The following is a 15,512-nucleotide window of genomic DNA, read 5'->3' as shown; positions in this document are numbered from 1 at the left end:
AATACCCATGGTGACTCGCGCGAGCTGCTCCCGGCCCGCCTCCCCGGAAGAGATGGGAGATGTAGTTGCCTGCGTTTTCTGCGCGCTAGGAAACTACGCTTCCCGTCGGCCTTTGTGCCACCCTTCCGTTTCTCCAGGCTCCGCCTCCGCTTCCGGGGGGCAGACGGGACATGTAGTTGGCGCCAAGGCCTCAGGCTGGCCGAGAACTACCCGTCCCAGCAGGCCTCGCGCCAGCGCTCCCTCAGGAGACGCTTGAGGGCCGCCCCGCGGGGCTCTGGGAAATGCAGTGCGCAAAGGGGCAGCAGCGGCGGGTGCCGGCTCCGCGTTCCTTCGTGCCCCGTGAGGGGCCCGGGCGGGACGGGCGCGGCCCCGCCGGGCTGCGGCCTAGCGCGTGCCTGAGTGGATTCCCCATTACCCGTGGGAAGCTGCCCCTGCCGCCTCTGGAAAGCCCGGGTTGGCGGTGACAGCGCGGAAACTGTGCCGCTGTCACCTCCGTGTGCCCTCACGTTAAGGTCCCTGACCACGGCTGCTCCCACGCGAGGCGCCTGTGAACGTTGTGCAAAGGTGGCCGTGGGCCGACAGGGCGCGTTGAAGGTTGGGGGTTTGGCATTCCCACAGCACGCTGGCTCAGTTCTTGGCTATCATGAAAAAAGCCCCATTAAGCTAGGTTCCCCGGGATCTTGCCAAGTACAGAGACCCTGGACTGGTAAGGCTATGAGAACTTCTATTCAGAAACAAAACAAGAAACAAAACACACAACCTGTATGTTACGTATCTTTGGAGGAGAAGGGAAGGAATAACAGGAAATAAGAGATTTGATTGGCAGGCTGGACATGGCAGTGGCTGTGTTCTGGCTTGGAAGGTTAAATATAGGTGTTCAGAGCTGGTGCCTGGGAAAAGAGAGGCTGCTGGAGTGCTCACGGGCGAGGACTGAGTCACTCACAGCGTTATTTATGTTGGGATGCTTAGGGCAAGTCATGGAGTTGTTTTGAAAGTAGACGGCCTTAAAACTAAAATACAAAGATCCCCATTCAGTGCAAAATCCACTGCAGCTTGGGTTGCAGAACTGCAGAAGCTCTCCTGACGTGGCATTTACATGACTTTATGCTGACTGAAGAGCTGGATAGTTCCTAGTTGCACATGAGGAGAAACATGTAAGCCCTTGACAAGCGAAAAGTTCTATGTGGCAGGTAACGTACATGTTAATGCAGAAATGTACTTCTGACTGATCATATCCAGGGATAACGCCAGTGTGAAGGGCAGCACTTATAAAAGCTAAAAAGAAAAACTCCCCACCAACACCACAGATAATTAACTTTGAAAGAAAAAAAAGGTAAATTAATTCATGATTATAGACTATATACCTGGTTGGTGAAGGTCTTTCCTTCAAGCACCATTAACTTAGTATCACCAGGACCTAGAAAATGAATTTTAAAGACCTTGTGAAAGGTATTGTCTGGTTATTCCCTGGTCTGGTTATTCTAGCTCCTTTCTAGTTTTCAGGCACACATTGTCAGGGCTTCTATTATTCAAAGTTGACTGTAATTAGGAAGATTCTAAATACTACAACAGTAACACGGATGAGCAGGCTATAGGAGTAAGGGAAGCTAGAATCTTAATGAACACCTTGAGATAGGACTCTCTACTTTTAAAATTATTTTTTCTAAATGCGAGCCTTTGCTTGTTAGGTGACATTTGTTGACTGATTCGTTTCATTTAGTATGGAAGCAAGGCTTTTGCATTTTTTTTTTTCTCCCTATCTGTAAGTCTTTTACTAACTTTTGAAAGCATTGTCCAGCTTCAGCAAATTTCACAAGAGATAAAAGTTAATTATTTTTTTTTTTTCAGTTTTTGTGGAAAGAAACAACTGGATAAAGCAACAAGATTTACATTGGTAATTTCAGTGAAGATCAGACAGAAGTAAAATCCTCTTCCCTAGTGATAACAACATTTGGAACAAAAAAGGAGCTTGGGAGTTACCACTGTTGAATAATAGATAAAAATCCAGTGGAAACCAAGCTTCATGAATTCTGCTGACAGAGTAGCTTGCTATTGTACACTTTTCCTGTCGTTAGAAGCATTTAATAGCTCAGGTTTATAGTGACTACAATGCTGCATTGCAAGCCTTTTTTTTAAAAAAAAAAAAAAGCCTTGACAAAGCCTGCAAGTCAGGAACGGCTTAACTGGAGGCAGGTACTACATTTTCAGAGTAATTAAGGCTTATTTTAAGATTACCAGCACACAGAACATGTAGACAGCAATCCTTACAAGCACTTAGGCATTCCTTAGAAAGACTTCCTAAATATTTTTGAAATAGAGCTTCGATCTGACAGCTCCCAAAGTTATGCTACTTCTTCTTCTCCTGCCTTCTTAGCTTTTTTTTGTTTTGTTGTTGTTTTGTTTTGGGGCACAATTGCATTTTGGTTAGAGGCATGGAAGTATGTATGACCACTGATTTGGGGGGAAAATGATTACTTGTGGTATCCAAGATTCCCTGCTTCCCTGACAGATCCTTATTTCCTAGGTACTTGCTAGGATATAAGCAATTAGCCCACAGAATTTCAGAAGATGCCAAACGTCCTTCAGAGTGTACAAACCTGTTTTGCAGGCTGTGTCACACACAGGAATTATGTAAACTCAAACACGAAGTTTTTAACAGGGCTAGTAGTTTGTTTTTCCACTTAGGAACAACTGGTACTCAAAACAAAACCTAAGTGGAATCGTGATAATTTTATTGGCAAAATATCGACTGGAATGTAAATAGTGGTGTTCTGTCGAGGTTTTAAAGCATTATAAAATCTTTCTGGGTTTAAATCTCTCTGCATCACAGTGTTTAGAATAAATACACTATCTCTGCTTTTAATAAATACCAAAAAACTTTTCTCAGTGAGAACCACCTATATTCACCACCTATTCATCATCAAATGATGGCTGATTTGCATTATCAAAGCACTGCTTAGAAAATAAGCGATCGGGTCATGTCAGGGTGAACAAGCTGGGACTGGAGGGCAGAGAAACTGCCTCCCCCCCATCAGTCGCATTTCTACCCATCCCTGCACTGCCTTCTAGGTCTTGTTAGACACTTCGCAGAATGAGTTCGTCCTATTAATCTAGCTAAAGAATGGTCTGCTTTCTTTTTCCTCCTGGGTTGCTGATATTAATCAACTCTTAAGATGTTGCAAATGCCAGAGCTGGTATAAAGTAAGAGTGGGGACCAAGACTTCCTTTTTTTAGTGATAACTATTCATATATTAAACTATCTTGGGTACTTTCCACAAGTTTACCACTAGTTTCTAGCCTGTGATAAGTCAATCCTATGGCAGTGAAATGGAAGTCCTCAATCATATAAAATTGGGACTAGTATTCTGTACTCCAGTAGAACCTTTCGTCCAAGGTTCTTACAAACACTTTGCACCCCAGCAGACATACCTATAAATACCAATGTTTCAGTTATGTGAACTGAAGGCAAAAAGAAAAATATTTTTCCCTAGACAGCTTCACACAAGTTCACAGCTCCAAACAGTCAACAGCTCATTACCAATATCTTAGCTCATTGAATTCCATAAAGTAACTAAGGGAAGAGAGTAGTTTTAGGGTGCAGGATTACCAGGAAATTGACTCAGTTTGCCTTGAGATCAGATCAATTCCTGAGCTGTTGTAACATGGGGAAAGAAAGTGTTTGGCTGAGACTGGGAGGAGCAGGAAAGGAGTAAGACCTCCCTTTCTGGTGTAGCAGCAAGCTGAAATTCAGCTGACGCACTGTGACGCTGTGCCCCGAAACTTAAAAGGTATTCAAATATGTACATTAGTTATGCACTTAAATGAGTAGCCTGATATTTAGGATTGCTTTGAAGTCAGATTGAGTCTTTAATGAACAAAGCCAAAAGAACAAGTTATTTACCTGCGAGGAAGAAAAGACAAAAGATGCAAGATAAATTACTAACATTAGAAGAATAACATAGGAAACAGTGCTCAGCTATGACACTGCCATTATGGAAGCACAGCTCTTCATGTGAAGCACATGTGAAGGAATAAGCCCAAAAGGCATTCTATACATTCAATTTAACATTACATAAAAGAAACAAGAGGAGTTAGATGAGTCCAGACAGTTTTTGTGACAGATATAGATTAAGGATGTACTGAAATTCAAGTGATATACCTCTCTTGAGGGAAAACTGCATTTATATAAATATAAATAATTTTTTTTGGATTAACTTTCATTATATTCACCAGGTCGTCTGACACAGAACTGAAAATAATGAACTAGTTTAAGTTTAGTTAGGTGCCAGGAGACTATAAAACAATACTTCTAAACTCTGGCAATTTCTCTTTCCAGGTAGTCTCTGGAGACGTAGCTGAGAAGTAGAGACACCATCACTACCACCACATTATGTTTCGACATGATGGCTTTTTCAAGAGCTGAGGCTATCCTAAGTTCTGCACATGTTCTCGGAAGCGTAAGTGAATGACAAAGAGGCTTTTATATTTGCACGAGACCATGTATAATCCAGACTAAGATATCTTGACCTGGAAACGTCTTTTCACCGATTTGTTTGTTCTAACCCTGCTATTTAACAAATGCTGTTTCAGAACCTATTACTCTCCCTCTGCTGGACACTCACATGATTGCTGTATTTGTGTTTTACGTTCAGTCTTTATTTTAAGCTCTCTGACTGGAAGAGATATAAATAAAATTCTTCTTCGGCTTTCCTAATGTGGGAAAGCATAAGCTCTCTTCCACAGTCCAGTTGTAGAATTACTCCAAGCTAACAAATGGGTATCCTCAAAGGAATTCAGCAACAACTTTTACATTTTCATTGTGGGTTGGTGAAGTGTGCTTCCGACCTTGACTCCTCTTTCCAAGGCCTCTAATCTAGAGTTAAAGCTTTTCTTTTGGTGCAGTTAAAGCACGTATTCCAGGCTTCATAAGGGGTATACGATCAATTGTTTGTACTTCAGAAAGCAAAAGAAATACATAGATATGTATACCAAAATACCACACTATACTTCTTTGTTTCCATGTTCTCATCTCTCAAATGCTCCAGATGCTCAGCTCATTGTCTTCCAAGATGGTCACGTGTTTCTCACTTTTATATGTGGACACAACATTTCATTCTTTTGCTTGTACATCTCTAGAAATAAAGACTGAAAGGTCTTCTTTTAATAAGAGCCATCCCCTTCCTCCCCCCTCCCCCCCTTTTTTTTCAGGTGACTTTAAATAGAGTTCTCAGCTGAGTGATCTGTAGCTTAGCTAGCCTGCTGTTTGGATTTGAAAAATCTTTAAGATGGATGCTAGCTAGTTCTTCATTCAAGGTGCCTCCCTTTGCATGTACAGTCATGGCAGTTTACTCCTTAGGCAGAATTTCTTTTGTGGTTTTGATGCCACAACCCTACAAACAGAGAAATAATTGGGGGAGATGGTTCGGTTAAATAATTTTGCTATCAAAGCTGTTGTTTATGTATGTTTTTTTGTTTTGCAATCAAAGATCAAAATAAACAAAGATTGGGGTGTTTATAAACCTTATGACAACTGAAAATGTTGTAAATAGCACAAGGATTACTTAATGTGGAAGGAATGTGCTGAGCAAAGAACACATCCAAGGAAGGGAAGAATGAGATCACTTTAATGATGTATACAGTGACTGAGTTAGGAATTTAAATGATGAGGGAATCTGTTTTGAAGAAAGGCAGACTGTGTGGTTTTAGAGCCAGGTGTAGGATCAGTGGGAGGAGGTGTCATGTCAGTGAAGATACTGAAGCAGCTGGAAATAAATCCTGTTAAATACAACCCAGATCTCTGTTCAACTATTCCTATGCTTTCATCTTGTTACTTTGTTAGCAACATTGTGATTAGGAAATTAACCTTCTGCTTCGTCACAGTAATTTTGCTTTCACCCATAAGTTTGTTGGATGTGGCAAGTAAACATTATGAGCACAGTATGTATAAATTCTGTGGAAGTGACAAATTGAAACAGAGTGTATTTTGGCTCCCCTGAGACAAATTTGAGAATCTCGGAGGCTGGGACGCTGACTTGACTGAGCAACAACTGTAACTTTTAAGTTCCAGGTCCTCAGAAGATTTTTTTCCACTGGTTATAAACTAGAATTTTTCTAAAATGGAGTTAAATAGTGGAGAAAATTTACTATTCTGGTTACCATCAAATAGTCAGGCTTTTAGTTTGACACAAAGATTTAAAAAAATGCAGAAAAAGTGGTTAGCATTTAAAGTGGGGCTTACGGTCTAACATAGATAGATGCATAAGGCAAGTCCCTACTATCAAACAGAGTTCAGCTGTACCTGATACAGTTTTTCCAGGCTATGTTAGCAAAGAATGTTTTTGTGAGATAATGAAAATGTTGATCTTAGCTCTGAAAATATCCATATAGGTTGTTAATGCAGGGTCCATAGAATGCTGTGTAATCACACCTTTTTTTATGGCATCAACTACCTGACATAGAGAAGCTCAGAGTTACCATGTTTGTTGTTGGATTCCATAACATTTCTAGGCCAGATCTCCTGCATTATACACATTATACACATGGTAAGAGTTTTATGGCACTTATGTTTCATACAGAAATTTTATGTGCTGTATCCTGGGAAGTGGGAATAGAAAATTAGTTCCATGTGGGATTTTCATATGTTTCCCCCACCCCCTGCCTCTTAATTCTCCAAAATTTAAGTGGAGGGAACGTTTTGTCCAGTAGAGATCCCGTAAGATTTTAGTTTCAGTAGCGACTAAAGCAAAATGGCATTATTGTTAAGAAGAGAGAACAACATAATTTGATTTTTAATGCTCTTCTATAGCTCTTCATCATGTTGTTGCAGAAAGTAGTTTTGTTATGAAATCTTGAGAACGTAACAGTGAGCTTGTTTCTAGATAGAACTAATCACTCTGGAATTATTCCTATATGTGAGTATTTTTATTCCAGAAAATGTAATTTGCAGAGGGAATTATTCTGGAACAGGGATAACTACATCAATTAGAATTTTCCTCCTGTCTCAGGAGGGAGCACATATTGGCAATGTGAGGCCCTACAAGGGAGTATGAAATAAAGTAATTGTTGTTACCTAAACTTGTCCACAGAGACTGAATGGCTAGAAAGTTTGGCTTAATCTATCAGAAAAAACAATCTTGTCAGACTGTAGTGTCTCCTAAGCTCTCATGTCATTCACGGGTGTTCATGCACATGTATTTTTCTTGTAACTCCATTAATCCTGTTGGGACTGTATCACTGATTAATTTTATTTATTTATTTTTCCCCACCTGCAAAGTCCCTAAAATGGTAGTATGTGGGAGATTATTTTTGCAGTACAAAATGTAAGTGCTTACATTAAGAAACAAAGGAAAAACTATGTTCTGTGGAAACTATTGCACCATTATAAAAATGTCACTGGCATTTTAAGAAGTATTAGCTTAATCCAAACTTCCTTGCACATTTATTGTTTTATGCATTGTCCTTAGTAGTTACATAACTATGTTGGCACATGTAGAATATCAGACGAATGAAAAGATCATCTTCCTTCCCCAGAGGAAAAGCCTATTAACACTGCTTTTCTTTTCTGTGGAGTTCTTCTCTTCTAACTTAGCTTCTAGCTAAGGAAGCTTAGAGCATAGTGAAGAGTGCAGAAGTTCTCTGACATTTAGTTGAAAATGTTTATACTATTGTTATTTTAATTACTGCTTTTAAAGAACATTTCTTCTTTGAGTTGTTGGTTTTTGTTTTTAATCTTTTTTGGAAATACCAGATGTAGCAACAGCAACATCACTCTTTTCAAAGCAGTGGTCTAATTAAAATGTGGTGAACCGAACAGGCAAAATCCACATTTTGCACTGTGCCTGAACAAAATTAAACAATATTGTGCCTAAAAAAGAGCATTGTTCTTTGCTGCATGTAGAAGTTGATGAGCACAACAGATCCTTTAACAACCCCTTTCTTTTGTTTATTAACAGTGTGTACCCTATTCCTAGAACAGTTTATCTCCTCCCAGCCGTAACATATACAATTAGCAGAGTATGGATTTTTGAAAATAATTGTTTCAGATGATTTAAATGCTTTTTAAGGAGATAACTGTCTGTAAGACTGCTGTTCCTTGAAGTGCAGAAACTTCTGGGAAGAAAAACTTTTTTTTTTTTTCTTTGTATGTGCATTCATCTCAGAGATTTTTAGGATTGTTGTGATGAGGCCATTTGTAAAGGACTCTTTTCTTTGGACTTTCTTGGTAAATAGCTTTAGAGAATTGGAGAGGACCAAGCTTGTACTGCCTATACTAAACTACTTGAAAGTGTAGGTTGATTAGTTGCTTTAGTGGGGGGAGGAGGCTTACATATGCTACCCAGAAGAGCTGTATCAGCACGAAATGACCGTTGTAGAAGCAGCTCTACAGCCAGAAAAATTCTGCTGTAAGCCTTAGCTAATGTTGTTTGTGAAGGGAATGTAATAGCCATAGCAGAAAACCCTCTTTTGGTTGTTAAATGCTATGTAATTATGCCAACAGAATTTCTGAAGTACAGCCAGGCAAAGAAGCTGGCAGAAGCATGAAAAGAGAAATCCCAAAGCAGTGTCAAAACAAAGCTTAGTTGTTGAAGTTGTGTGGTACATAGACCTTGAGCCAATGATTTGAGAGATGAATTTCAGTCTTTATGTTGTATTACTGACAAAAGTGTATTTTTTTTTTTTTTTTGGGGTATTCTGTCCAGAATTTTCATTTTATTATTTCAGTGTTGAAACTCATAGGTGTTTTTATTTTTTCCTTTTTTTTTTTTTAATTATTTTTTTTTTCCAAATTAAATAGTGAAAGATAAAATTCTCCTTACCTATGCTTCAGAATACTGTAGGGTGCAGAGCAGGACTATCCCTTTCACTAACACCAAGACATTTAATCGGTTTAGCTGTATATAATCTACCATGTCTCTGATGACCTGTAGACCTGTCTGACTAATTAGACATAAATCGGCTTTGTGCCAAAATAGCCTGATTCAGAATATAGCTCATTACATTAGAGTGACAAATTATTTTAAGATTCACGATATTAACAGTTCTGTGTTTCATACAGCAAGGGTATTCAAGTAGAATGTCAGCAATGTCAGTTTTGGAGGGAGAGGTATTTTACATCATCTATACAAAAAAAAAAAAAAAAAGCCATTGAGCCATTGACAGTAAGTAAAGGCAGACCTACTTCTTATGGACTAGGAAAAGAGAGGAAGGAATTTAATAGCAAAAATTAAGTAGTTGAGAAGTCTAATACTAGGAAAGAAAGCTTATTTTAATAGGTTCTGTGAACCAGAAGACTGCTATTGGAGACAGATTATCAACTACAGAAGATTTCATCTTGGAAAGAATCCTCACCTCAATTTGTGATATATGTGATTTGAGCCTTGTGTTTTCCATTTCTCTCCTCCCACAGGTGGGGAGAGTTTAGGTTATTTGTGCACTGGGTTTGTTGGCACTGAAAAAATAACCAATTAAGACATACAGCAACCATTCAGCAAAGTACCATTTCTGAGCAGGAGGAAACTACAGGAGCTCTTCAAAGATTGATTAGGGACTAATTTAATGTTTTGATTAATGGTAACACAAGAAATAGGAATAGATTAATAAAGTTTGTGAACTAATTTTGAAAGCATCATCAACACGAGAACTGCAGACACTATATTAAAAGGAGTATGTGTCCTTTAGGATTGAACAGAAACAGGATGAGTTATTTGCTTAGAATGCAATGTTTTTTACTTAAGGAACGGAAACTTACATCACGAGTTGGGGAACTCATTAGTTAAAATTGGAAATGAGAGAAGAAGTACATGAGGTGCAGTGAATGATCAACATATAACTTTTGGGGCACAAAGGTGACATGATTATGGAAAAAAATGAAAATGCAGTGTTGTGTATATCAAGAGAGATTTCTGTAAGAAATTGCAGTGTCTGGGTGCCACCATGCAAGACTCAAATACTGAATATTTCATGCAATTCTGATTATCCATGTTCATGAGATGCATTCAGACAGGTTCAAAGAAAAGTGAAATACAGATGTAATGAAGCATTGTATGAAAATGGATTAGGTGAGCTTTTTTATGCTGCAAAGGAACCAAAAAGAAGAAATGCTGCTGTTCTTTTTAGGTAGGAGAGAGAGAGAAAAGAGAAGTTACTATAAAGAAATGCAGTGATACAGTAATGAAGAAGAATAAACTGGTCAACAGATAACGGAAATCACTGATTTTTTTTTTTTTTGTTGTTGTTTTGTTTTGTTTTTAAATCATGGAAATAATGACATTTGGAATGGTCTTTCTGGTACTTTTATTATCCTCTAATGGGGATGCATACGGGGGAAGTCACAGACGCTTCTCAGTAGAATCACTCTTCCATTCAAAAAGATTCTGAAGAAGACAAATGGCATGTAAAGGTATTCTGTTTAGCAGTACCCAGCACTAGCAAGCAAGTTTCAAGGATCCTTTCTCCATGCTAACAATGCTGTATTGTTAAGGAGTTTATCAATTATCATTGTTCAAACATAACAGTACTATTTGTGTTGCCTACTTGGGATTTCTACACGCTATTTAACAACAACATTTTGTCATCTTTCAGCAAAATTGTCCCCACTGTCAATCAGAACATCTTGCTCTTCTTTGAGAAACTTCAAATCAATATGAAAATGCTACAAACCTGTATATTTAGCAAAACTACTTTGTTGAAGAAAGCTAGTATTTTAAATTAACGTACTTACACAATTTATTCAAAGGAATATTTGAAATTAATGTACTTATATAATTTAGTTAAAGGTCAAGACAACAACAAAAAAAGCCAATGTTATTACTGTACTTAAAAATGAGACAAGAAAACTGTAAAAAGCAGACAAAATGGAGAGAATCCCCCCATATCCCTAGTACAATTGGGGGAAAAAAAGCATGAAACTGATTAAGGAACTGATTCATTCATCTGTTGTGGTGCACATTGTGATTTCCATAGTCCACTAAGATAATGTTACAAGCTTTCAGCAGCTGTGATATAATTTGCAATTTTTGTAATTTGAGAGCTGTAGATTTCATGAGGAATTTTACTGTAGTAAAGACTGTAGGATATAATCCTACAGATACAGTATTGTGTGGCAGCCAGCTGCAGAAAACAATAGAATTAGGCAGCTGATTTCTCTCTAAAATAATAAGAGGTCTCAGTACAAGTTGTATACATGAATATAAAAATACAACAATAGGAAGTTGTTGGAAAATATTGTATAACATTAGAAGGCACTTCACTGAAGTCAACGGGATTATATTGATAGATAAAAGCATTGGAACCAGCATTCCTGAAATTACAGTCTATCCTGAAATTCACTCATCACACTTCGGGATACCATGAAGATACCTTCATGAACATCTGCCTTCTTCAGAGCACGGTTGAGCATGCGATTGTCTTCTCCATGACTAAAAAGGTTAAGCAGCACCTTCAAAGCAAAAACTTCAATCACTCTATGGATAAGCTGCCAAGTGGTGCTCCATCAGACCTAGAAATGATACACTAGTGCTAACTTAGGCTTCCTCCCCTAGAGCATGGATGTATGAAGCACGAATTAAATCAGAACCTGTTTACAACTCTAGCGCCAGCACTGACTTCACAGTGACGTTTTCTGCATCACTCACAGTCTGTATCAATGTTTTCTTTCAGCACACCTAAATCAGTTTTTGTCAATTCATGTATAGTTACTATTAATCTTGAATAGACAGAAAAGCTTGTAATAGCCTACAGCTGTGCACCTGGCCTATAGAAAAAAAAAGTGCAGAAGCTACAACAAGCTATTAAATGTGCTAGAGACTAGAATACAGATTGCTTTATTAGACTATTTCACTAAGAACAGTTTTTGCATTCCCACATGGTGAATTTCCTGGGAAAATGTCTCATACATAGTAATGTGGTATGAAATTATGACTCCTTATACAGTATTTTTCTCTTCCCTTTCTGTAGTCAAAAAAGCAATTAACTTAATCATATCAAGGAGAAACTTAGCTATAAATAAGCCTGTAATTCTAATCAATCTTCAGCAGTGATACTGGATTGAAGCAGTTATTGCAGCTTGCTAGATGACTAACTTTGTGCTTAAAAGAAATTCTATTAGACAAAATGTCCATGCAGAAGTAGGATGTGTAAATTATTTTAATTGTAGAGGTCTACTGTCAAGGCTTTTAATTCATGGGAGGAGACCAAATATTATTTTCAGAAATGTTACACTCCCTGCTTATATACAGATAAATCTACACATGCTCAGTGTGCCCCATCACCCAGCTGGGAGGGAGGTGTCATGTATGCTCTGCCACAAGAATGAAATCTATGGCTCATGTATTTCACTGTGCTGAGTACCACAGTTTTAGAACAGCATAGGTTCTGCATTACATTTAAAAATAAAGAAACAGGTATTATTTTAGATAAAAAAATATGAAATGTTCATTAGGTCTTCTGTACTCATTACTCATACAAGCATGGTTATAAGCAAAAAGAAAAACAAAACAAAGAATCCCCCCAAAAAAAACAGCCAGTTGAAAACCCAAAAGTGAACCAAACAAAACAAGTCGTCCAAAACCTAACAGACCAGATAAATGAGGATACTTTGGAATTCAGGAGTAACATGCTAGTAACTGAACCTCCATATTTTGTCTATCCATTCCAGCTGAAGGTCTTAGATGTATTTGGTACAATACAATGTTGTTGAACTTGTACTTTTAGAGTATCTTAGTTAGAAAAGCATTTACAAAAAGTAATTCTCTCATCATCTGTGTATTCTAAATATTATTGTACATACAGAGAAACAAGTATGAAGGAAGTTGTCTGAAGTTGCAGAATGACTCAGTGGCACACCTAAAAACTGGATTGTTCGTATCTTGCTACTGCTGTGCCTTCTGCCTCTATTTTTTAATCGCATTCCCTTTGGACAGGGACAGAAGAACAAAACATAAACATCTCATAGTTTGCAAATTCCAAGAAAACACTTACTGCACACTATCACCCTGAAAAAAAAACCAAAAACAACACAAAATTCTAAAACCAAGAAAGATTATTGTGAGGTTCTGTTTGGAGATCCTTTTGCTTTTCTACAGCTTGTAATGTTTAGCACCTGCTCAAGAAATGTATTCTATAAATAACCATTTTCTGTTTCAGACAGAATTTACATTGAAAATTATCTTGGTGCAGCTGTTCTGTTTTTTCTACAATTTTGATTTGCCAAAAAGGAACATAAATTTCTTGGGAGCCTCAGAGTTGAACCCTTTTGACATGATGCTGTGTAGTAGAGCTGTGATCAAAGTCTGTTGCTGCTAACAGTTCTTAGAACTGCTAAAACGGAGAACTGAAAAGACCTTTGTAGATGGTCCCCACTCTTTTACCATATCTGTGGCTTTTCAGTTCCGTAATTACTGACCGTGATGGCACACTGCCCTGAAAATGAATACTTTGATAATCTGGTGCTCTCTTGTAAGCCTTGTCATCTTCGATGTTCTGGTACACCACCACCTTCATGTGAAAACTACTGTGATAAGAGTAAGTAATTTTTCTGTGGTACTTCATAGCTATGCTGGGTATTTTCATGTTATATTTTACATAGATTCGTATACATAAAAACTTAAAAAAGGTAATCTAAAACCTGGAAGATGTTTATCAGAATAATATATAGACTCAACAGTATTAAAGACATATACAGTATATCAATATATACATATTTCAGTACTGTATGAGTATGTTTGAGTGTGTTAAGAGTAAACTGTTAAAGCTCTTTAGCTTTACTTATGCTGTCACTTAAAAGAAATAGAAGTTGCTCCTTTGATAAAGAAGTTTTATGTATTGGGCATATGTTTACTGTTCATTGGTTATTGCTTACAATGAATTTAATGCATCTTTTTATTTCATAAGGTACTGATTCAGGTGGAGTTCTTTGGATTTGTTTGGGCTTCGGAGTAATTTTAATGCTCACTTTATTCACGTTAATGGTCTTGTTTAAGTGGAAGCACCTAAAGCAACTAAAAGAAAAACTGAAAAACACAGGTGAGTAAGTATGATTCTTTATCAACTAATTAAGTTGTTGCACCTTCTAGCTGCTCTTATAATGTACACACATTACATATTACATATTACATTTAACATATAACATATTCCAGATTCCAGATTCTGATAACTGTCTGTGGATTGTTTCTTATTTCTTAGATAGTCTCAATGAAGTTATTAGAGTTTTTAGGGAGTAAAATATCCAGATGGTGACTTGTAAAACAAACAATCTCTGTTTGTTAGTTCTAGATTATGTCACAACTGTATTTGGTTACTTATTTATACCTGGCTTAATTGCTGGTGTTTGAGAAATCACTTAGGAACCTTAAATAGCAAATGATTGTTTTATTGGCTTCATTCTCCTCCTATCGAATGGAAAGGTAGAGTATACACATTTAATGTTGGCATTCCATCTTAGAAGAAATTAAATAATGTTACTTAATCTTCTGGCCTGTGAGAAGTGTATGTGGTATATTTTTGGAAGGTGGAAAAAAATTGTAAAATGTAAAAATAACTTCCACTGGTATCTGTGGAATGTTCAGCCAATAAATAATAACTGATTAGAAAATATGTATTTGATAACTTGAATGCTTATCCTGAAATACAGGGGGGACATTGTCATACAACAAAATATTATTGTTTATAACTTCATCTTACAACTTTCACTGCATCTTAAAACTTTCACTAAGGCTAGGAATACAGGTGGAACATAAAGAAACTTGGATCCTTAATAACTGTATGTCTGGTATAGCATGATGTATGTACTAAATTAACTTTTGTGTAATTACAGGTGCTTCTGTGGAGCTGAATGATGTTCTCAAGGCTAATACAGAAAGCAGTGTGCAGACAGATGGAATTAGACACTCACTTCAAAGTGAAACATTAATGTATTCAGTGGAGGAATGCACTTGTAGTGACTGTGGCTTGGTAAAACCTCAGACTGGCTGTGAAACTTCATTTCCATTACCAGCTACAGAAGAAGGAGCTACTGTTCTAGTTACAACAAAATCCTTTGATTACTGCAACTATATTCTGGGTGCTGGATGTCTATGAGAGAAGTAGCTATTTTTTACTGCATAATAATAATTCAGTTATTTCAGTATAGCTATTAATCTTCATACTTATAGTGGGAAAGGCTAGTACATCTTCCTTTTAGACCCTGAATCAAACTTTTATTGATATTGTCATATTATTTTTAATTCTTTGTTCAAATTTTTTTTTACATTATTCTCAAATACCAAACTAGTGACTGGAATTTTAAAATTCTGAAAGTCCCTATGTAGAATGGCTCTTTCAGTACTTTGAGATTTTATCTACTTACACCAGATATATGCAGACTCATCAATAAACAATCTTGCAATTATATGTTTCATGATAAATTCAGATCTTATGCTGAAAATTGCTTGAGGCAGAAATGAAGATCTACATAGCATTCCCAGCATTGCAAAGAATAATTTCAAATAGCCTCTGTGATGCTTGAAATAGGAATG

General features: G+C 37.3%; 1 protein-coding gene across 4 annotated transcripts; it reads left to right on the top strand.

Annotated features, from left to right (window-relative positions):
* Nucleotides 1-264: 264 nt before the first annotated feature.
* Nucleotides 265-15,385, top strand: TNFRSF17 (TNF receptor superfamily member 17). Of its 4 annotated transcripts, none has more exons than XM_072023991.1 (5): nt 265-564; nt 4,337-4,457; nt 13,387-13,521; nt 13,891-14,022; nt 14,813-15,385. In XM_072023991.1, exons 3-5 carry the CDS (start codon nt 13,407-13,409, stop codon nt 15,073-15,075), a joined length of 510 nt encoding a protein of 169 aa, XP_071880092.1. In that variant the 5' UTR covers nt 265-564; nt 4,337-4,457; nt 13,387-13,406; the 3' UTR covers nt 15,076-15,385. The 4 variants fall into 4 exon arrangements, with proteins under 4 accessions (XP_071880092.1, XP_021127282.1, XP_071880093.1 ...); XM_021271607.4 differs by having other exon boundaries at nt 265-706; XM_072023992.1 differs by lacking the exon at nt 265-564 and adding an exon at nt 3,649-3,788.
* The last annotated feature ends 127 nt before the right edge of the window (nt 15,386-15,512 follow it).

The sequence above is a fragment of the Anas platyrhynchos genome, chromosome 15, assembly GCF_047663525.1.
Source record: "Anas platyrhynchos isolate ZD024472 breed Pekin duck chromosome 15, IASCAAS_PekinDuck_T2T, whole genome shotgun sequence".
NCBI lineage: Eukaryota > Metazoa > Chordata > Aves > Anseriformes > Anatidae > Anas > Anas platyrhynchos.
The sequence above is the reverse complement of the archived record's forward strand: the minus strand, read 5'-3'. Positions and strand labels throughout refer to the sequence as shown.